The following is a 23,943-nucleotide window of genomic DNA, read 5'->3' as shown; positions in this document are numbered from 1 at the left end:
AGTTCTAGACCCAGCTGATGAGCAATTGGGGTCACCTGGGCTCAATCAGCAGTTCCACAGGAGGCGGGGCATTACCTGGAGAGGGAAAATTAGACACGTGGCACTAGGGCCGTAACACCCCCTCCCATAAGTACAAACCCTAGGTTTGTATATATGAGAGGGTAATCACATACACAACACATGGCAATGGGGCCGTAACACACCCTCTCATAAATACAAACCCTAGGTTTGTCTACAAGAGGGTAACTGCAACACACGGCACTGGGGCCGTAACACCCACTCCCATAAATATAAGAGGGTAATTGTAAATAACACACGGCACTGGGGCCGTAACACCCCCTCCCATAAATACAAAAGGGTAATTGTACATAACACACGGCACTGGGGCCGTAACACCACCTCCCATAAATACAAACCACAGGTCTGTCTACAAGAGGGTAATCCTCTTCACTCCGTTTCAAGTTGGCTTCGTCCTTCTCCCTGAGCTGCTGCATCAGTCTGATGTTTTTCTCCTGCATGTCCTCAAATGCCTGGCCTGTCACATCCATCTCCCTGAGCAAGGCATCCTCCTGTTTTGCTACTGAAAGCTTCTTGAGGATGTCGACCTGCTCCTCTACAGAGCGAATCTTCCTCAGGGCCTCATCAGCCATCTTCTTGCCTTCTCTTCGCTCCCTCTCTTCCAGGTCCTTCAATTTCTGCTCCTTTGCCTCGGACTTGGTCTTCTCAGCCACCATGCGCTGGACATTGTCCCTCTGCTCCTTGGGTGCTGAGTGGTACATGTCAAGCAGCAGCTTCATCTCCCGCTGAGACTTCTGGGCTTCTTCGAGTTCTACACGGACAAACCTCAGCTGCTCCATCTCTTTCCCCCTTTGATTCACCAGCTCCCGAAGCTCCTCCGCCTCAACCCGCATTGCATGGCACTGGCATGTGATGTCAGCGACGGCAGACTCGAGGTGTGCAATTCTCACCTCCTGCTTCCTGGGCTGGTTTAGGTCCTCCCCATTCCCTCTCACCTGGGACACGGCCGCCCGCCGACTGTGGTTCTGCCGCTTACTTTTTAAGGCCTCACAATGGGCAACCAAATGTCCAGGCCTATGGCAGAAAAAAAACACCGTTTCTCCACTTAAGGTTTTGGAGGGGTTACCAACACGTGAAGCTTCAGCAACTTGCATGTTAGCATTTCGTGAGTCGCCGCTGCAGGAGAAGGAAATATTACGCGGCACAAATATGTTTTTATGTGGGAGCGCGAATTCGTCCGCCAACTGCGTGGACACTCTGCCCATACTGCACCTCTAGCTGTCTCCTATCTGTCTTCTCGGAGCGTGACGGGCTCGGGGCGGCTTTAAAGGCTGAACTTCGGCGGCCTGAGCCCCGAAAAGACTACCCCCACCAGGGAGCGTTGTCCCCACCCAGGATTACTCCTAAAACAAGAAAGGCAAAATAATAAGTGTGTCCGATGGAAGGACTGATCACAGCCCAGCTGGACACTCCCCTTTTCTAACCAGGGAAGCTGTCTGAAACGCCAAACAAATTTACAATATTCACCGCACCCGCCACTAGAGACAAGCCGCACACAGCAACAATTAACACACAACAGGAATCCACCTCCTTACTGTCTTATTCAAAAGAAATTATCCCGGACGAGCCCCCAATTGTTACGTTCCCCGTTAAAGGTCCAGGGGATGAGGGGGAAGTAACAAAGAAAATAAAAGTGTCCCGGGGGAATAAGAAAGGTGGGAGGCGGAACCAGATGTAAAAACAGATTTATTAACAAAACAAACTTTTAGTCAAACTATCGAATAAACAGGCAACTAAAGATGCTGGCGCTTAACTAACCAGGCTTTTAACAAAACAAACTCATATCCAACCAAACCGAAAGAAACAAGAACCCTCCTTCTCAAGGAGTATAGACACAAGAGCTTGCTCTCTGGTTGGCAACAATGGCCCACTGGCCGTCTCTCTCACTCTAGCTGCCAACAATGGCCCACTGGCACTGTTGGGTGTCTCTCTCCGAGTTATATACCCAGCTGATGAGCAATTGGGGTCACCTGGGCTCAATCAGCAGTTCCACAGGAGGCGGGGCATTACCTGGAGAGGGAAAATTAGACACGCGGCACTAGGGCCGTAACAGTTTCTATCTCTTCCTATAATAAGAAGACAACATTTTTGAACAAATTTAAAGATGATATCGATCGAATACTTCTCCTTCTTTTCTTAGCTGCTTTCGTTAGGGCTCGCCAATGAAGATCATCCATTTCCATCTCTTCCTGTCCTCTACATCTTCCTCCGTCACACCAGCCACCTGCATGCCCGCTCTCATCACATCCATAAACCTCCTCTTTGGCTTTTCTCTTTTCTTTTTGCCTGGCAGCTCCATATTCAGCATCCTTCTCCCAATATACGCAGCATCTGTCCTCCACACATATCCAAACCATCTCAAGCTCGCCTCTCTTGCTTTGTCTCCAAACCGTCCAAACCGGAGCTGTCCCTCTAATATAATCACTCCTAATCCTTTCCTTCTTCATCACTCCCAGTGCTGTCGCTATCCAGTAAAGGTGTAATATAATCTAAAAAAAAAAAGGGGGGGACACTGATATCATTTTGTATTTGATTGTGGTGTACATAATTCTTCTTTACAGCTGTCTTTAATATTCTGGTGTGGGTGCTACAAATGTCGATTTTCAGTTATTTTGCTTTTCATGTCCTCTCATATAGATCATGAAGCTTGTGAATCAGATCATCTATAGGAACATATACAGTCATCCTGCAGAGGGCGGTGCAGAATCACATCAGCAGCCTCAAGCATCACCAAGTCTTCAGGAGGGTGTCTTGTTTTTGCATAGAGGGGGCTTGGCATCATTCAAATGGGTGAAGTATGGCTGTTTTCTTAATATACCAGCACTTCTATGGGGTTTTAACCTCACTAATGTAAAGCATAAATAGTGATTGGGAATTATTCCTGAACATGTGATCTGAGCACGCACTTAACTACAGTTCATATTCAGGTCCTGTGATTTGGGATAGTGGGCCCAGCTTTAATTCAAGCTCCATTTCGTCCCAGATACGAGGTCAAGCTTCACCCGGGTCAGCTGGTTCTTGTACCCCTTGGTCAGCGAGGGCCATCTGAAGGTGAGGTGACATCCGCAGTGACCATGTCCATCGTCATTCACCTGTCAGATGGGGACACCAGCGTACAGGAACCTCACAGTCCAGACAGCTTCACTCTGGTCACCCACAAGAATGAGTACCAGTGAGTGAGTAGGATGGGAAAAGATAGAGTGTGACAAGGAGGGTGTGGGACAATCAAAACAGGAAGTGGTTGTTGATTTTTTTAGGATAACTGCAAGAGCTACCTAGATATAATTTACAGCTCAGCAACTGTGTATGTGTCTGGCAACCTCAATATCAAACTCCTTTGCAGTCCATATATTTTTATTGACATTTATGCCTGATGCAGCCGTGTTGGCATGATCATGTCATGGTTTCAGAGTTTTCTAACGCAGTTAATAAGGAACGTTGCATTTCATTACATTGATGTATTGCAGATTCCGCATCCCTGTAACTGATCAGGGAAAGGAGTTGGAAGCCATCCAGAAAGAGCGAGATGCTTGGGTCCAAGCCATTGACAAACTGTGTTCAGATTGGAAGAGGAAGTCCCTACTGGAGCACATTTACGAAAACCCAAATGCTCTACATGACAGCGCTGAAGACACAGAGAACATAGTGTTAATACAACGACAAGTTGACACAAGTGTCAAGGCTAGTGATGGATGCAGTTTACCTGGTGGAGATGTGAATCAAAACAATCCTCCAGCTGCTGATGCAACTGCACCTGTGTGGTCCATTGTGGGTGATCATTTGAAACACGACATGAATCAGAGTTATCCTGCAGCTGACTATGCAAAGCCTGTGGCTAAACAGCGCAACTTCACAAAGTCCCCCTCAACAACCACCCCTGTTCTTGCCTTCTCCACACCCACCTCCCCTGCACCCTCACCTTGCCACTCTGCCCTTCCACCCTCTTGTCCTATCCCTTCATCCACATTCCCACATGTGCCCTCACCCGTTCAGGTGGGGCCTCCACCCCCCAAGGCCCCACCCCCTCCACCGTTACCCTTCAAAAACAAGTTAAAACCTGAAATGGCACGAACCAAGGCTTTTCACTGGGACCTAGTTGCCTCTGATAAGGTAATGTTCTCACTTTTTGGTTCACCTTCCATTCATCAGACAACACCACATTTACCAAACTATCAATTTAAAAATGTAACTATTAAGATTACAAATGGTCTTTTTTTTTGGAAGTATATAGATTGATGACTAATTAAAAAATACAAAAAGGTCACTTTCAGTTAACTGTAGTTTCACTTCATTATTCTGCATCACTCAATTCTTAGGAAATATTTCTTACTCCGTCATTGTGATCTGTGGTTTCCCCCTGCTGTGAAAGCTGCCTCACCACACAACATAGATTTGTCTCAATAGTTAAATTATTTGTTTCTGGCAGATTCAGAAATCCTTTTGGACACAAGCAAGAGCTGGGAGGATAGAAATTGACACATCACGTTTGTATGAGCAATTTGCTGTTCAAGATTTGGGATCTTTTGGAGTGACCGAGTCAAGTAATTCTGCCCATATTATGCTCAACCAGAAAATTGCGCACAACTTCAGTGAGTAAATCATCCATCTGTTTGTCATTGAATTTTGAGGTGGAATGTGCATAAGGCCCTAGATATGTTTTGGTTTTTTATTGCTACCATTGCAGCCAGACAGCTTTGATCACTTTGCAAAAGATGCAACCAAAATTTTCCTCTAGAAAAATGCTTCCGATTGAGGTGAATAGAGCTGAGTTTTCTCAGCTCTATTGAGAATCATGGTGAGAAATGAGGTTGCATTTTTCACACCCACCAGATGGCAACACCTCATGCAAAGCGTTTTATGCACATTGAATTCAGATGTTACTACCTGAAATTAGATGTCTAATGTCCACTTTATCATCCAAATAACTCACTCAATGAGGACATTGTAGAACATGACATTTTATTCTTCCTCAACTTGGTTTGAATGATGCTGATGGTTGTAGTGCAGATCAACTGTTTTTTGTCTCCGTCAGCAGGGGGCAGTGTGGTACCATCTGGTTATTGGGTCATTGTCCAGATAGTAGAATATCAGAGAAGTGGAACACATTTTGTTTCTCGTTTGATGGCTTTTCTCTTTTGATTAGCTGAATGTATGTGGCTTGCATATTTTAAGGCCCAGGCAGAGGGAGAACATCTCAGAAACTTCCTGTCACTGGTCCTCAAAAATGGCAAAGAATCTGGGGGGCATAACAAATCTGGGCCGTGGCACTGGGCTGCTGAACAGAATTAGTACAACTGTATGTGTAGCAACATAATTAGAGTGCACATATTCATAAAATATGGATAGGGATCGGTGTGATAATGACAGCAGTTTTCTGTGTGATATAGGAACCAGCATTCTGACCTGATAACTTTGGTTCAGGAGAGTGAACTTGCAGGTGATGACCACCATCAGGCAACCAGGCGATTCATTTAGAGATTTGCACACAACAGGAAATCACTGCTCTCTCTTTCTGGTCCCATTTGCACTTAAAGAAAACGTTTCGCTTTTCTTTTTGTATTGTAAACAGACAAAATGAGATGACAGTAGTTGGATCGAAGGCACAACAGATTCGATTTGTTCGGTTTACACAGCAAAAAAAACAAAACAAACACAAAAACAAAAAAACCTACTCTGGGACTGGAGATCTTACTGATGCAAAAAAAAAAATCACAAATCTAGCTGCCTACATATCTACAGCATATGCAGTGTATATTTCATTATTTGGCACTGTTTTCATCTGAGCTCATCACACAGAATATCGTTATGGATGTAAAAAAATGTTTTTGGTTTGTATTTACAAAGATAAACAATAACTGAGTAGGCATTCATGCTCCGACACAGTCGGATGATGTAGTAGCAAGAATGTGATCAATAATTTATGTTCAGACTCATAGCTGCTAATTAGCATCAGATTTGCAGCCAACACTATTATCTAGAATGACATTACTGCTTGCAATTGCACGGTGGGGCAGATGGCAGCATTATGTGACACGGTGTGCTTTCTTCATGGCTGTGAACCTCTCTGGTGTCTATGGATAAGCAGCCCAGCAAATTCCATAGACTGTAGGGCTTCAGTTACTGACCTGTTTACAATACCAAAAGTACTGGACAGGAATGCAGAATGATCTTTGGTTAATGGTTATGTTGCAACACACTGCATTTACTTTTTGATTGCATTCTTGTGGAAAGTAGTCAAAATGTTTGTTCAGGTGAAAGAAAAAGAGATACTCCTTTCCTGGATATGGAGACCGTGGTGATGGGAATATGTAACACTAACGGCTGTGCCTGGTTCCTCTCTCCCTCTCCCTCTCTGTCTCTCCCTCTCTCTCTCTCTCTGTCTCTGTCTCACTGCCTCTCCCTCTCTCACTGTCTCTCTCCTTCTCTCTCTCTCTCTGACAAACTGCAAAGTGAAAGAGTTGAACAATGAATTGAATAGTTATATTTTCCATATATTTTACGACTGCTTAAATACTGGCGGCCTGTCCAGGGTGTCTCCCTGCCTGCCGCCCAATGACTGCTGGGATAGGCTCCAGCATCCCCGCAACCCTGAGAGTGGGATAAGCGGTTTGGATAATGGATGGATAGATGCTTAAATATGTTAATGTTTGTCGAATAATGAGGGTACTGTCCATAAAAGGTCTCAACTTGGAAGATCTAATCTAAAATGTTAAATCCACTGCTCACTTCTGATCGAATAGACTCAGCGAGGCCTCACTGACAGTTCTGTGTGAGTGTGCATGCCTGTATCGGCTGTATATGTCCAATGTATCTGGCCATTCAACCACAAGAGCCCCTGTGCATGCTGGGTAATCAAGACTGTGTGGAGAGGGCACTGATCCAGTTTGTTTTTCTAATGACTGAAAATTGTCCACCTTGTAATTAAAAGAACACATGTGGCTTCTTGAGCCCTGTGGGATACACTTCATTTCCATGCTCCAATTTGACAGGGCAATGCCCAGTTTGTCTAGGACTCAATCAACCAAGGGCCGCACACACACACACACACACACACACACACACACACACACACACACACACACACACACACACACACACACACACACACACACACACACACACACACACACACACATACACACACACACACACACACACACACACACACACACAGATTAGTAATAGGGGGAAATAGATTTAAACTTTCTTTGGAGGACATCTGTGCACTCTCAAAAGTTTTGTTTTTCTTCCATTAAATTCACGCAGAAAATTGCAGGTAGAAGTTAAAAATTGCGATATTTCATTTGAATATGAGACATAAAGCCTCTGCTGGCTCTAGTAAGGGAATTACGCCTCAGCTCTTTCGTGTCAAGGATTTGGTCAAAGCTCTGGACCTCCAAATTGTTTCTCATTTAAGGGGATTTTTTTCTTTTTATCAGCTTTGTCATGACTAGATTCTCAATCAGTTTGGCAATTTGAATTCATCAACTGAACAGTGTTGCGTCCATCTAAAGGAAGAAAATGTTGAATATCTGCTTTTATACCAGGAGAAAAAGTGCAGAGGCTCATTAATGGATGGCTGGCATGTCTTGTGCAGCGTTTCATCATGGTAATACAGAGGAAGTTAAGCCACAGGACAGAACATATTTACTTTTCTTTGGCCTTGTGGTGAGGAACTACCAAAATATTGTGGTTCTTTGCTTGTGAACATAACAAAACAGAAAAGGGAACAGACAAAATAGGCTTTGGGCGTAATATAACGTCAAAAAAAGAAGAAAAGACACTTGAATAGTCCTGCCAGAAATAATCCTTGAACTACACGTCGTACAATAACACATGAAAGTCTGACACTGTCAGTAGTATTTCATTGCGTTTATTTTACAGGCACTTTGCAGCAGCCGCCCAATAAATTGTTTCTCACGGGTCCTGCATAAGCAGTGGGTTTTAGGTAAAACAAAAATTCACATTAGTCTTGATTTGATAGAATGCAAATCAGTGCACTCCCCATCGACGCTCGAGGGAAAGTAATTTGGCGAAGCACCTCTTGTCTTCACTACGCTTTTTGAGTCAGTTCATCCCTGGTTGAGGGGACTTTCTACCAAGAGGGAAACTTTCATGCACTACTGAGGGTGTTTTTTTCTTTCGATTCTCTTGCTTCTCTAGATATTTTTCTCAAAAGTTTTCCAGTGCAACCGGGAGAGCTGAAGGACAAACTGTTCATCATCAACGAGGATGGCGGAGGCCTATCTGAAGAACAGATCACCTCCCTGAGGCGGTATGGCATCGTTTTAAGAATTAGACACATGTGCTATTTATATTCAGTCTTTAAAAAGTTCCCAATCACAGCTGACATGGGAGTAGGGGTTGGTGCTGCGCCCGCGTTAGGCTACAATGTGTTTTGCAGAGATGAAAACGTGTAAATTATCTCGGCTGTGGTACAAAGGCTATGGTACAAGGGTGTCCGCATAGCGTAGCAGTCTATTCTGTTGCCTAGCAACATAGGGATCGCCGGTTCGAATCCCCATGTTATCTCCGGCTTGGTCAGGTGTTCCTACAGACACAATTGGCCGTGTCTGCGGGTGGGAAGCCAGATGTGGGTATATGTCCTCGTTGCTGCAATAGCACCTCCTCTGGTGGGTCGGGGCTTCTGTTCGCGGGCGGAGGGGGAACTGGGGGTAATAGCATGATCCTCCCACACGCTACATCCCCCTGGTGAAACTCCTCACTGTCACTGTCAGGTGAAAAGAAGCGGCTGGCGACTCCACATGTATTGGAGGAGGCATGTGGTAGTCTGCAGCCCTCCCCGGAATGGCAGAGGGGATGGAGCAGAGACCGGGATGGCTCAGAAGAGTGGGGTAATTGGCCGGATACAATTGGGGAGAAAAAGTGTGTGTGTGTTCGTGTGTGTGTGTGTGTGTGTGTGTGTGTGTGTGTGTGGGGGGGGGGGGTTATGGTACAGTACATGGTACAGTCAGAACAACCCGGGAGAAGAAAGTCTGCATGAGTTCATGTGGGTAAGTCTTTGCAGCGTTCTAATACTGATGCCAAAACCTTTTAGCAGGCAGCTTACTAATAAAATTTTCATCTAGGGTTATATTCATGGAGATGGGAAACTATTAACATGCCCCAAGGATTACAGTATAACACTGAAAGCTGATAATATGCTTTCTCTCTCTTACACTACAGTTTACTTAGTGGCTTTTGAGGCTGACTTCCTAGATGGAGCAGGTGATCTAATACATCATGTGGAGGATTTCATATATTCAGTGAAATTGTCATATTTGTTTTGATGTTCCATGGGACAGGCCTGAGGAATACAAGCTTGAAAGAACCATTTTTAAAAGGGGCTGCAATATTAATGACTGGCGCTACTCCAGCGGCATATAGCCTGACTCATGAAAAAGTGAAAATCTTTGGTTTGGGGTCAGTGTGCACTAAAAATGACAGAAAATATATTTCAAGAAGAGCAAGGATCAAACACAGTGCAAGTGGGTAAATGACCGTTAACCATCTTTGGCCCTGATGTTTTGTGCCTTGTAGAAACCAACAAGGACCAGCAATGCTATTTGAATTTAATCGTTTGCCTTTCTCTGGGCCACTGGAAATCATATATGTGTGTGTGTGTGTGTGTGTTAAGAGTATTGAGTGAAAATGGAAAAGAACGAATGACAGGAAAAAGAGTGTGACCCCAAAACGTGACTCAAACCTGTGAAAATAAAAGCAGAGGAAGTAATGTACAAACAAAAGGCGTGCAGTAATTTTAAAGCATACACTAGCTACATTTACGATCAAAACCAAAGCAAATAACCCATTGATAACCACAATGAATAATACTTCCTCTCAAAAACTACAGATCTGAGCAGGTCTAACATGAATCCTTTTCCCTGTGGCAATTTAGTCTCCACTAATATTAGTGGAGACCTAGTTATTCCCAGGTCTTGGTTACAAAGGGTGATCGGGCTTTTGCTGTTAGAGCCCCCACGCTATGGACCTCTCTTCCTGTTGAACTAAGACAAACTAAGTCTCTAGCTTCTTTTCTTTTTTTTAACAATATATTTATTGGTTTTCAGTTTGCAAATCACATCAAATTGTACATCAACAATACAGAACACAGCAAAATAATTTTCACCCTGTTCTCCCTCCCATAACCCAATCCCCAACAACTTAAGTATAAAAAAGAAAGTTATATAAGATAGAAGAAGAAAAAAAAAAGAAAAAGAAAAAAAACACCAAAAAGAAAGAAGATTTAAAGGGTGTTTTTCTGGTCAATGTACACGATCATATAAAGCTACCCTAATCCCCCATAGCTTGCTCTTGCTGAGGCAAGTTGCCAACATTAACATTATGCCTTAAGAAATACATAAAGGGTCTCCAGATTTCATCAAGAATATGTTGTTTACATCTAACAAAAAACATTATCTTTTCAATTGACAAGTTTGACACCATTTCTTTGATCCACATTCCAATTCTTGGTCCATCAACATTTTTCCAATTAAGAGCAATTATATATTTAGCTTGTAATATACACATGTCTATGAACCTGAACTCTCTGCTTTGTAAATGTGGGTTGGTAGGATATATACCAAGAATAAAAAGCTTGGGATCCAATGGTAATTTCTATGATAAAATTTGATAAATCATATTAATAACAGCTTGCCAAAATGTTTTCACTTTCACACATTCCTGTATACAATGACATAGTGTTCCTCTTGTCTCCTTACACCTGATACAAGTATCAGGTATGTTATCATTAAACTTATGTATTTTAACTGGAGTTATGTATGTCTGCATCAGCCATTTATACTGGATAAGGTTCAAGCTACTGCTGATTGTCTGCTTCTGTGCCTCCTTACATGTATCACTCCAGTCTTCTAAAGATATTTCCTCCCCTATATCTTCCTCCCATAATCTCAGTTTTGAATCAGATGAATCAGCAGATCCAGACACAAACAAGTCATACAGAGTTGAAATTAAACCTTTATCATAATGTCTTATGACTGCTACCTCTAATGTAGAAATGCCAGGTTTATCTAATGAATGATTTTGAGATGAGGATATAAAGCTCCTAAGTTGAAGATATTTGAAAAAAATATTCTTTGGAATGTCACATTTGGTTGACATTTCTGCAAAGGACATAAATACTTCCTCTTCCCCTTTTCAGCCCACATTCAAAATCCTGTATCACTTTTCCCTGGTTTAAAATTGGCATTACCCCAAATAGGACTGAAGTGTGACCAGGAAGAGTTAATATTCAAATATTTACAGGTGTCAAACCAAACATCAGTCATATTCAATATAATCGGGATCCCAGTATTTTTCCTCAGGTATTTACGATCTGCTGAATACAAATATACAGTGCAATGGTAATCTTGGTGTAACAGAAGAGGATTCCAAATCCAACCAAGCAGGGGGGGTTCTGGATGAAAAATAAAACATAATGGACCACAATTTAGCTGCCCAGTAATACCATTTTGTTTGTAATACCATTACAAACAAAAGGCGTGCAATCATTTTAAAGCATACACTAGCTACATTTATGATTAAAACCAAAGCAAATAGCCCATTGATAACCACAATGAATAATACTTCCTCTCACAAACTACAGATTTAAGCAGGTCTAACATGAATCCCTTTCCCTGTAGCAATTTAGTTAATGGAGACCTAGTTATTCCCAGGTCTCGGTTACAAAGGGTGATCAAGTTTTTGCTGTTAGAGCCCCCACACTATGGACCTCTCTTCCTGTTGAGCTAAGACGAACTAAGTCTCTAGCTTCTTTTAAATCTCATCTTAAAACTTTTTTTTTATGAAAGCTTTTACAAATGTTTGATATTTGTTTTTATTTAAGAGTTTTTATTTTTACTCTTATTTGATCTTACTCTTATGCCTGCCTTGTCTGGTTTTATCTGTTTGTTTTTGTTTTTTGCTTTTTGTGAAGCACTTTGTAACATTGTTTTAGAAAGGTGCTATATAAATAAAATTATTATTATTGTTAATATTATATTAACTATGATGCTGTGTTTCTTTCTTTCTTTTTTTTACATTTAAGGTATATTCCAACCTTAGATGATGTGGAAATGTATAAATCTTACAAGGGACCCGTGACAGAGCTGCATATTGTGGACCATTACATGCTGGAGGTACATTTTAACTTCCCAAGCTTAAATGTATTACAAATTCCAAGTCCCCCTCCACTTCTCATGTGTTACTGTTTTATATAGACTTTTCTGTCTTATGCCTACTTAAAACTCTACCATCATAGAACATCTGCACAGCACAGCTATCCTTCCCAATCTCTCTAACAGGAGCTTTGCTAAATCTTTATTCACATGCCTCCTCCTTAGAACACTGTGGGTGTTGCAACGGGATCTCACCATTCATTTGGTTATCACCCCAAAGCATGCTTGGCAGTTGCACGAGGCACTTTTGTTCCTAGGAGCAGTCAGTGCCTTGCAGCCGCTGGAAAACACGTTCTTATCAACGACCAGTACTGGCTCCTTCTCATTACCGCAACCTTACATAACTTAATATAAACACATCATGCACTTAAAGGGAAATTTCAGACGGTGAAATACTGGGTCAATACTGGTCATATATATATACACTACCGTTCAAAAGTTTGGGATCACATTGAAATGTCCATATTTTTGAAGGAAAAGCACTGTACTGTTCAATGAAGATAACTTTAAACTAGTCTTAACTTTAAAGAAATACACTCTATACATTGCTAATGTGGTAAATGACTATTCTAGCTGCAAATGTCTGGTTTTTGGTGCAATATCTACATAGGTGTATAGAGGCCCATTTCAAGCAACTATCACTCCAGTGTTCTAATGGTACAATGTGTTTGCCCATTGGCTCAGAAGGCTAATTGATGATTAGAAAACCCTTGTGCAATCATGTTCACACATCCGAAAACAGTTTAGCTCGTTACAGAAGCTACGAAACTGACCTTCCTTTGAGCAGATTGAGTTTCTGGAGCATCACATTTGTGGGGTCAATTACACGCTCAAAATGGCCAGAAAAAGAGTACTTTCATCTGAAACTCGACAGTCTATTCTTGTTCTTAGAAATGAAGGCTATTCCATGCGAGAAATTGCTAAGAAATTGAAGATTTCCTACACCGGTGTGTACTACTCCCTTCAGAGGACAGCACAAACAGGCTCTAACCAGAGTAGAAAAAGAAGTGGGAGGCCGCGTTGCACAACTGAGCAAGAAGATAAGTACATTAGAGTATCTAGTTTGAGAAACAGACGCCTCACAGGTCCCCAACTGGCATCTTCATTAAATAGTACCCGCAAAACACCAGTGTCAACATCTACAGTGAAGAGGCGGCTGCGGGATTCTGGGCTTCAGGGCAGAGTGGCAAAGAAAAAGCCATATCTGAGACTGACCAATAAAAGAAAAAGATTAAGATGGGCAAAAGAACACAGACATTGGACAGAGGAAGACTGGAAAAAAGTGTTGTGGACGGATGAATCCAAGTTTGAGGTGTTTGGATCACAAAGAAGAACGTTTGTGAGACGCAGAACAAATGAAAAGATGCTGGAAGAATGCCTGACGCCATCTGTTAAGCATGGTGGAGGTAATGTGATGGTCTGGGGTTGCTTTGGTGCTGGTAAGGTGGGAGATTTGTACAGGGTAAAAGGGATTCTGAATAAGGAAGGCTATCACTCCATTTTGCAACGCCATGCCATACCCAGTGGACAGCGCTTGATTGGAGCCAATTTCATCCTACAACAGGACAATGACCCTAAACACACCTCCAAATTGTGCAAGAACTATTTAGAGCAGAAGCAGGCAGCTGGTATTCTATCGGTAATGGAGTGGCCAGCGCAGTCACCAGATCTGAACCCCATTGAGCTGTTGTGGGAGCAGCTTGACCGTATGGTACGCAAGAAGTGCCCATCCAACCAATCCAACTTGTGGGAGCTGCTTCTGGAAGCGTGGGGTGCAATTTCTCCAGATTACCTCAACAAATTAACAGCTAGAATGCCAAAGGTCTGCAATGCTGTAATTGCTGCAAATGGAGGATTCTTTGACGAAAGCAAAGTTTGATGTAAAAAAAATCTTATTTCAAATACAAATCATTATTTCTAACCTTGTCAATGTCTTGACTCTATTGTCTATTCATTTCACAACATATGGTGGTGAATAAGTGTGACTTTTCATGGAAAACACAAAATTGTTTGGGCGATCCCAAACTTTTGAACGGTAGTGTATATTATATATTTTAACCAAAAATTATGAATTTTTAATTTAATTAACACATTTCATATGAAGAGGGAAGTATTTTTGCTCATAAGAACAATAAAAGTCTGAGATTTATGTGATATTTTTTAAGTGTTACCTTACATGAATGTGAGAAATGGTTAGAGTGGACATGAGAAAATGATTGTAATTTAACAAAAACAGCTAAAAATATACAAATTGTATATTTATTATTTAACTGTATTTTGCTTCATGCTAACCGGTACACTTGAATCCATGGCTTCAGACACTGAAAACATTACTGACAGTTTTATTATGCCTCCTTGTCCCCTTTGAATGTTGTGGACTCTAACTTAACACTTTCTACGGAATGACCCAAATGCTAGCTAGATGGCAAGACTGTGTAACCTACTATGAAATGGCAAGGAAAGTATGAGCTGCTTTTGGTTACAGTCGATTTGAGTTTTGATGGCATCCTAGGGGAAACAGGTTAAAAACATACACAGCTGGCTAGCTATGTCTTACCTTTGCCATTATGAGGTACAGCCCCCTGCTGTGAGCGTAGCACCGCGATTCTGTAACCCAACCAGCTACAAAGAACTGGTAAGCATCCAGACTGTTATGTCTGCACACATCGACAGTGCTGCATTTGATTTGGTGCTGTTCTATTGTGCTGGGATCGATTGGTGATGCCTGCGGGCTCTGGGTTGTTTGATCGGGTCTGCCTTTGATGCTGTGTCAGTCTAAATAAAGAATGCCACGGAGAGGTTGTGTCGAGCGACAGCGCTGTGTCCTGACGTGATTTCTAAATACAATATTGGCGACGAGGATGGCTGATATCTCTCTCCCACCACCTGCCCCCTTCCTGGCATTACCTGGCGAGCCTCCGGTACCATGGACTCGCTGGCTACATAGTTTTGAAAATTACATCATCGCCTCAGGGCTCGACGACGTGAGCCAGGCTAGGAAGACGGCTCTGTTGCTACACTGCTTGGGAGCAGAGGGTCATCGTGTGCTCGGGTCTCTGGGGAACGTCACAAGCTTTGCCGAAGCTGTGGGACTTATGAGCACCCATTTCGCTGCTCCACAGAGTGCCCTCCTTCGGCGATTTATATTCCGTCAGCGACACCAACTGCCTGGTGAGTCTGTGCGGCAGTACGTAGCTAATTTGCGAGGGCTAGCTAGCTCATGCAAGTTTGGCGCGCTTCAGGACGAGATGGTTCGCGACCAGCTAATCGAACACACCAACAACGCAAAGGTGCGTGAGACTCTCCTGCTGGAAAAAGACGATCTGCTGTCCAGAGCAATTACCATCGCACTACAGGTTGAGGGAGCAGCTGAGTGTGCTGCTATGCTAAATACACAGCAAGTGGCCACCTCCAGTCAAGCTGCCAACGACTCCTCCCTCTACTCACGGCTGCCCCTCGGGACGCAACCCAACCAGAGCGAGGCGGGCGCCGACTCCACTGGGGACGTCTTGCAACTGCAACGACGGCGTTCTCGGCCCCGCCCTCAACAGTCCTGTGGTAACTGTGGGTCTCGGTCTCATGTTTCAAGGGCTCAGAACTGCCCTGCCCGTGGCCAGACATGCCGTAGCTGCGGTAAGCACAATCACTTTGCCAACGTCTGTCGATCTTCCCCGGCTGGGTCAGAGGGCCACACCCCCCAGTCTTCAACCGCCGTCATTCACAAGGTGAGCTCTGGGCCAGTGTCATTCAAATCATGCACAGTCAACATTAATGATGTGTGCATCCCCCTGCTGTTGGACACCGGTGCAAGTGTGTCTCTCCTGAATGTTGATACCTACAGTCAATTTTTCGGTTCACTGCCACTGTCCGCACCCTCAGCTGTCCTCTGTGGGTATGGTGACTCCAAAATCGATCTGGTTGGCTCTCTCGAACTGACTGTCCGCTATGGAACCAAGCTGGTGCCCAATGCAGTTTTTCATGTGGCACGCCGTGGGGCCAACCTGATGGGCCTGGACCTGTTCTCCGCTCTGGGGTTCTCCCTCTTAGACACAAGGGGGGCAACAATCCTGACTGTCGCCACACCTTGGCAGCAGAAGTGGCCATCGCTGTTTATGGGGCTGGGCTGCCTCTCCGCCTTCACCCATCAACCTCTCCTCAACCCTGCTGTGAAATCTGTCATCCAACCACTGCGCCGCATCCCGTTGGCTCTCCGTGATGGGGTCTCCGCCGAGCTGCAACAACTGCTGGAAGCTGGCATCATTGAACCGGTGGACGTGTCACCTTGGATCTCAAACCTCGTGGTGGCTAAGAAGAAGTCGGGGGGCCTGCGTGTCTGCGTCGATCTACGTGCAGTAAATAAGGCAGTGGTCCCTGATAAGTATCCACTGCCCACCTCAGAAGAACTCACTGCTCAGTTCTATGGCTCTGAGGTGTTCTCCAAGCTCGACCTCAGACAGGGGTACTTACAGGTGCCCCTCCACCCCAGCAGCCGAAACCTCACAGCCTTTGTGACACATGCAGGAGTGTTTCGCAACACCAGGATGCCTTTCGGTCTCAGCTCCGCCCCTAGCTGCTTCCAGAAAATCATGGTCTCCGTGCTGGCTGGCATACTGGGCGTGGCCATTTATCTGGACGATATAGTGGTACACGGGCCCACCAGTGAAATCCACGACAAGCGCCTTAACATGGTCTTCGCAGCCCTGTCCAAGCACAAGCTAACTCTCAATGCTGAGAAATGTGTCCTCTCTGTGCCAGCCATCGACTTCGTGGGGTTCCGGCTGTCAGCGAGCGGTGTAACTCCACTACAATCCAACGTGGACGCCATTCAGGCCATCCCTGAGCCCAGCTCGGCCGCCCAGGTCGCCTCCTTCCTGGGTATGACAAGTTACTACCTGAGGTTTCTTCCCCAGTACTCTGCGACCACAGCCCCCCTGGGCCAGCTGCTGCGTAAGGACGAGCCATGGGTGTGGTCAAAGGCATGCAGTGACGCTGTGCGTGATCTCAAGACTCAACTGACTTCACCACCAGTGTTGGCTCACTTCGACATCTCCAGCTCCACCTTTGTGACCTGTGACGCATCAGCCACAGCGATAGGGGCCGTGCTGTCTCAAACCCAGAACGGTGTGGAGAAGCCCATTGCCTTCGCCTCCCGTGCCCTCAACCTGACCGAGCAGCGGTACTCCGTGGGTGAGCGTGAGGCGTTAGCCTGTATCTGGGCTTGTGAAAGGTGGCACCTCTACCTCTATGGCCGCTCCTTCACCCTCAGGACAGATCACCAGGCCCTGACAGCGCTGCTGTCCACATCTGGGACAGGCCACAAACCCCTGAGGCTGCACCGCTGGTCTGACCGCCTCCGCCAGTACAACTTCAGCCTGCAGTTCACCCCAGGCAGAGACAATGTTGTCGCCGACCTGCTCTCTCGCTCTGTCTCCACCCCAGCTCCACAGACGGACACTGACTGTGTGGAAAAGGACATTGTCCAAATGCTACACACACCCCTCCAGGCCACTGTCTCTCTGCAGGAGCTGAGGGCAGCCTCCGAACAGGACCCTGTCCTCTCCCAGCTCCGCACCTACATCCAGAACGGCTGGCCTCACAAGGTCCCAGAGGAGCTGGCTGCGTTCGCCCGAGTCAGACAGGAGCTCTCCTGCTGGAACGACACCTGCGTGGCACGTGGGTTTTGCACAGTGGTCCCAGCTGCTCTCCGTGCACGTGTTTTGAATACGGCGCATGAAGGCCACCTGGGCATTGTGAAACTGAAACAGCGCTGCCGAGACCTGGTGTGAGATATTGAGGCTCTGGTGAAGGACTGTTCTGCCTGCCTTGTGAGTGGCAAGACTGGCCACCAGGCTCCCGCACCCCTGCAACCTCTCGCCTGGCCCTCTCAGCCCTGGGAACACCTGCAGTTGGACATTTGTGGTGAGATCCATGGAGTTCCCCACCACCAACGCTTCATGGTGGTCGCCTACGATCTACACTCAAAATGGCCTGAACTCACCACTTCCGGCACTGTGACCTCACAGATCATCATCGACTTCCTGGACTCTCTTTTCTCTCGCTGGGGCCTCCCAAAGGCCATCACCACTGACAACGGCCCTCAGCTGGTCTCTGCTGAGTTCACTGCTTATCTCGAAAGCAAGGGCATCCGTCATATACGCACTGCGTACTACCACCCCCAGGCCAATGGCGGCGTTGAACGTTTTCACCAGTCACTGAAGAACGGCCTCAGAGCACACATGGCCCAAGGGTGCTCTTTCACGCAGGCCATCCGTCACACTCTGCTGCACTATCGGGCCACACAGCACTCGACCACAGGCGTCTCCCCAGCCTCTCTCATGCTAGGCCGGGAACTGTGCATGCCCCTTGACAGGCTCCGCCCCTCCACACCTCAGGCACCTCCCTCTGGGGTCAGAGCCTCAGTCACTCGTCAGCAGACGCGGATGAAGCAACGGTTTGACCAGTCAAAACGAACCAGGGTGCCAGACATCAATGTGTCAGACTGGGTCAGGGTCCGCAGGCCCCACAGGGACAATAAAATGGCTTCATACTGGTCCTCTCCTCTCCAAGTCACCCGTCAGCTGGGCCCAGCCACTTACCTCCTCAGCGATGGCACTCGATGGCACTCCAGTTGTCTACGGAAGGTGTCAGCTCTGCCACACACAGCTGGTGACACAACCATAGCCATTCCCTCAGCATGGCGAGACGCCCCGGGGCTTCATGCAGCTCCTACACGGGCCCCAGACATTTCTGGGCCTCAGCTTCCCCTGCCATCTCCCTCCCCACCTCGGCCTGCCCAGCCTCAGGCCGCCCCGCGACCTGTTCGCACACGTTTACGCCCTGGCCACCTAGTGGACTTTGTGTCAACCTTTCATGTTTGAAATCCTGCCGGGGGGGGGGGGAATGTTATGTATGCACACATCGACAGTGCTGCATTTGATTTGGTGCTGTTCTATTGTGCTGGGATCGATTGGTGATGCCTGCGGGCTCTGGGTTGTTTGATCGGGTCTGCCTTTGATGCTGTGTCAGTCTAAATAAAGAATGCCACGGAGAGGTTGTGTCGAGCGACAGCGCTGTGTCCTGACGTGATTTCTAAATACAATACAGACTTTGGTATGCTTTTAGGTCAGCACCTGTGTATGGGACACTCCGTTGGTAACATAGTGGTACAGATCGTGTGGATTGAACTCGGGCAGACTGGACGATTTTGCTAGATCCATGAACACATCGGTAGGAAGAAGGTACGGATCGGTAGCTAACCCTGCTATCGCTAGCTTCGCCACATATCACTCTTTGTGCCGTCCTACAAGGTGACTCACTTCACAGGACAACTCCACAACATTACTCTTACTATTGGTAGCCATCACTTAAATTTAAACTATAATAGCTACTCATCCGTCGCAATATTTTGTTTGTTTTTGTTGTTCGCTTTTGAATTTCCCGGTCTATCACTTCCTGCCGTCCGTCATGGCGTTCATATTCCCCGCGAGTGGGACGCGACGTCACGTGCAAAGGGTCAATACTATAGTTTAGGATACACATGGGTATTTTTCTTTTTAATGTGTACTAAAGCAGCAGAACAAGTGAGATAGTGTTATCTGCAGATCTGTTGCAACAGTAGGCAAACTGTAATGGGTCAAGGGTGGCAGGAATGTTACATGTTATATATGATATAACCAGGACTGTCACAGGAGGGCCGAGCTAGAGGCCCTGCTCATTGACATGCATGCGCATGAATCACTGTCCCATGCACATAGCTATTCTAGTTCTACACTGCACGCAGCTATTGTGGATCGACTTCACGCGTAATATCGGTGAAATACATTTTTTTTAGCAAGTGGGGTAATACAGCAACATCATGCACATAGTCTCAGCTATGACATTGCTATTATAGTCTTTCAAATAAAAAACAAATGCAAAACTATTGGCTTTACGTTGTCAAGTCACGTTATCTTGGCATGTTGAAGTATGTCAGATTGTTATAATTCAATATGTCACGTCTATAGCCTAGATTTCATTCAATTTTTAGATCATTTTTCAGACTGGTCAGTTTCGTTCACAGTCACCTGCTCAGCCACCACATCTCTGAACTACTGACAAACTCATCCAGTGACGCTTGCAATGACTTATGAAATTCTTCCTTTTCTCAACACTCATCTCGTGTTTATGAAATCGGTCGGTCACGCTCTCATGTAGCCGACATTGTTTCCCCTTCTTCTTCCTCGCAGCGAGATAGCGCAAGCACTACGTAACGACGCAATATCCATCCATCCATTATCTGACCCACTGAAGCTGCTCTCAGGGTCGCAATATCAGAACTGAAAAAATCCTGAATAATTTGTTTAGATTTTTTCATGTGACCTTGACTATGCATAATGGAATTGACACAGGAATTTCATTTTAGAAGCATGTTGGGTCAAGAACAGTCATTAGATAGATAGATAGATAGATAGATAGATAGATAGATAGATAGATAGATAGATAGATAGATAGATAGATAGATAGATAGATAGATAGATAGATAGATATAGCATTTTTTGTTTTGTTTTTTGTTTTGTTTTTTGTGCATATTCAACAACAGCAAAAGATGCAACCTATGCTTAGCAGAGAAATATTTTATTATTTACAAGCCTGATATGTCTACCTTGAACAGTTAAAATGAATTGGCCACCAGCTGTAGACACAGAAAAAAATATCTGCTTTGCAATTACAAATAAGCCATTGTCTTTATTATTCCACCCCACTAGATGATATACATGTGATGACCATTATTGGATGTTATATTTTTATGTTTTGCCTGTCTGCTCTTTTGGCTGTGCGCCGGACCCACTCCACTAGATGATGTATGTAAAGTACCCCATTGGATGTTATTTTATTTTGTTATATTTTAAAAGTATACTATTTCAACACGGCGGCACAGTGGTTAGCACGGTTGCCTCACAGTAAGAAGGTCCTGGGTTCGAGCCCTGAGGTAGTCCAACCTTGGGGGTCGTCCCGGGTCGTCCTGTGTGGAGTTTGCATGTTCTCCCCGTGTCTGCATGGGTTTCCTCCGGGGACTTCGGTTTCCTCCCACAGTCCAAAGACATGTAGGTCAGGTGAATCGGCCATACTAAATTGTCCCTAGGTATGAATGTGTGTGAGTGTTTGTGTGTGTATGTCAGCCCTGTGTGATAGTCTGGTGGCCTGTCCAGAATGTCTTCCCGCCTGCCACCCAATGACTGCTGGGATAGGCTCCAGCATCCCCACCACCCTGAGAGCAGGATAAGTGGTTCGGAAAAATGATGGATGGATGGATGGATGGATGGATGGACTATTTCAACAGCGCACCGGCCCTTTAAGCCCTTACTTTTTCAAAACAAGCCCCAGTCCCTCCTTCATTGGTTGTAATGTTCCTGATGTTACTTTTCAAATGTTTCCTATCCTCCCATTGGTTGCTGTGCACTGCAACTAGGGGTGTGGCGTGTGGCAACATAGCATTTATCCGCTGGGTTTTTTTCTTTGTTGTATAGCCAACTTGGCAGCTGATGAGTGCGTGACGCACAAAACAGGTTTGTACTGCTTTGAATTAAAAAAAAATTCCTACAGCTATCTTAATATTCCGCTCCTCATTTGTTCAGCACTTTTATCAACACCCTTGACGGTTTCCAGAAAACCCCCCCGCTATATATATATAGATAACTTCGTTAAAAGAAACACTCAACGGTAGGGATAGTGCTCAACAAACAAGGAGCAAAATAATCCAGTTAGTCAAGTAAATTTTCAGCTGATGATTGCATATAGCATGAAACAGGCTTATACTGTCTCATAGAAAATGTACTTGACTAACTGGATTAGATAGACAGACAGACAGACAGACAGACAGACAGACAGACAGACAGACAGACAGACAGACAGACAGACAGACAGACAGACAGATAGACAGATAGATAGATAGATAGATAGATAGAGTTTTTAACCACATTGGCAGCTGATGAGTGCATGACTTACAAAACAGGGTTGTACTGCAATGCATTAAAGTTTTTTTCCTACATCTATCTTGATATATATGTATACGGGTGAGAAGGAGATTTGTATGAATATAAATCTCTCACCCTTGTTCGGGCTGTCTTTGTCTTCCTCAAGCTGGGGTCCTCTACCAGAGGCCTGGGAGTTTGAGGGTTCAGCACAGTATCTTAGCTGTTCCTAGGACTGCACTCTTCTGAACAGAGACCTCAGATGTTGATCCTGGAATCTGTTGGAGCCACTCTCCCAGTTTGGGGGTCACAGCCCCTAGTGCTCCTTTTACCACTGGGACTACTGTGGATTTCACCTTCCAAATCTGATCTAGTTCTTCGCTCAGCCCTTGGTATTTCTCTAGGTTCTCATGCTCTTTCTTCCTGATGTTGCCATCATTCGATCACTACTACTGTCTTCTGCTCATTGTCGACCACGGCAATGTCTGGTTGGTTAGCCAGCACCTGCTTGTCAGTCTAGAACTTGAAGTCCCACAGGATCGTAGCTCTGCCATTCTCAACCACCTTTGGCATTGTCTCCCATTTGGACTTGGGAAATTCCAGTCTGTATTCAGTACAGATGTTCCTGTACACTATCCCAGCCATTTGGTTATGCCTTTCAGTGTAGGCTTTCCCAGCTAGCATTTTAAACCCTGCTACTAAGTGTTGGACTGTCTCAGGGGAGTCTTTGCACAGCCTGCATCTTGGGTCGTCTGTTGTGGTAGACCCCTGCCTCAACCGATCTGGTCCTGAGTGCCTTTCTTGTGCTGCTGTGATCACAGCCTCTGTCCTGTCCTTCAGTCCAGCCTTTTTTAGCCACTGGTAGGATTTCTCAATATCAGCCATTTCTTCTATCTGTCAGTGGTGCATCCCATGGAGGGGCTTGGTCTTCCATGATACATCCTCTTCTCCTTCCTCCCCATTCTCTGTCTTCTGCTGCCTGAGGTACTTACTCAGCAGTTTGTCCTGGGGGGCCCTCTTTCTGATGTACAAATGGATGTTCTTTGTTTCATCCTGGATAGTGGCCCTGGCAATCACTAACCCTCAGCCCTCATCTTTTCACTTATCATACAGTCTCAGGCTGCTGGACTTTGGGTGGAACCCTCAGTGCATTGTGAGGAGTTTCTATGTCCTGATATCTGTGGCCGTTACCTCCTTCTTTGGCCAGCTCATTATTCCAGCTAGGTATCTAATGACTGATAGGGCATATATGTTGATGACTTGGATGTTATTCTTCCAATTGAGTTGGCTCCTCAGGACCTGCCTCACTCTCTGGAGGTATTTGGCTGTAGCTGACCTCCTTGCTGCCTCCTCATGGTTTGCATAACGACCGAAACCAATCAGTCGTTATGATACTGTATTGTTCATAAGGGTGGGGATACCTACAGTCAGTTTAGACCGAAGAGGTCACTTAGATGAGTGATTAAACGTATCCGTCAATAACCGTTTTAATCCGATGAGCTGATTCAACTTTCTTTGATTTTCTTACCTGGATTATTGAGCATGCATAAAGACATATCCATAAAATCCTTTACGAATTGGTTATTTGCAACTTCGGTAACAAATGTGTTACCACAACTTATGCTCAGGAGAAATCACAAAATTGGGACCTCATGACCTGTGATTAAAAATCTATTCTGTTAGAAAAGACGAGGAGCACTGTGCTGGTAAGACTGTCGATGATGACTTCTCCAATTAGC

At 45.2% G+C, this 23,943-nt stretch overlaps 1 protein-coding gene across 1 annotated transcript in view; it reads left to right on the top strand.

The window, feature by feature from the left end:
* Positions 1-23,943, top strand: part of LOC130107969 (formin-H) — a 41,021-nt gene that overhangs the window by 878 nt on the left and 16,200 nt on the right. Inside the window, exons 2-7 of the mRNA XM_056274791.1 lie at positions 2,716-2,873; positions 3,062-3,250; positions 3,546-4,188; positions 4,505-4,667; positions 8,242-8,353; positions 12,125-12,215. Coding sequence (XP_056130766.1) covers positions 2,716-2,873; positions 3,062-3,250; positions 3,546-4,188; positions 4,505-4,667; positions 8,242-8,353; positions 12,125-12,215 — 1,356 coding nt within the window. The remainder of the gene's footprint in view (positions 1-2,715; positions 2,874-3,061; positions 3,251-3,545; positions 4,189-4,504; positions 4,668-8,241; positions 8,354-12,124; positions 12,216-23,943) is intronic.

This window comes from Lampris incognitus, chromosome 2 (assembly GCF_029633865.1).
Source record: "Lampris incognitus isolate fLamInc1 chromosome 2, fLamInc1.hap2, whole genome shotgun sequence".
Classification (NCBI taxonomy): domain Eukaryota; kingdom Metazoa; phylum Chordata; class Actinopteri; order Lampriformes; family Lampridae; genus Lampris; species Lampris incognitus.
Note: the sequence above shows the minus strand (reverse complement) of the source record. Positions and strands in the feature narration are given on the sequence as shown.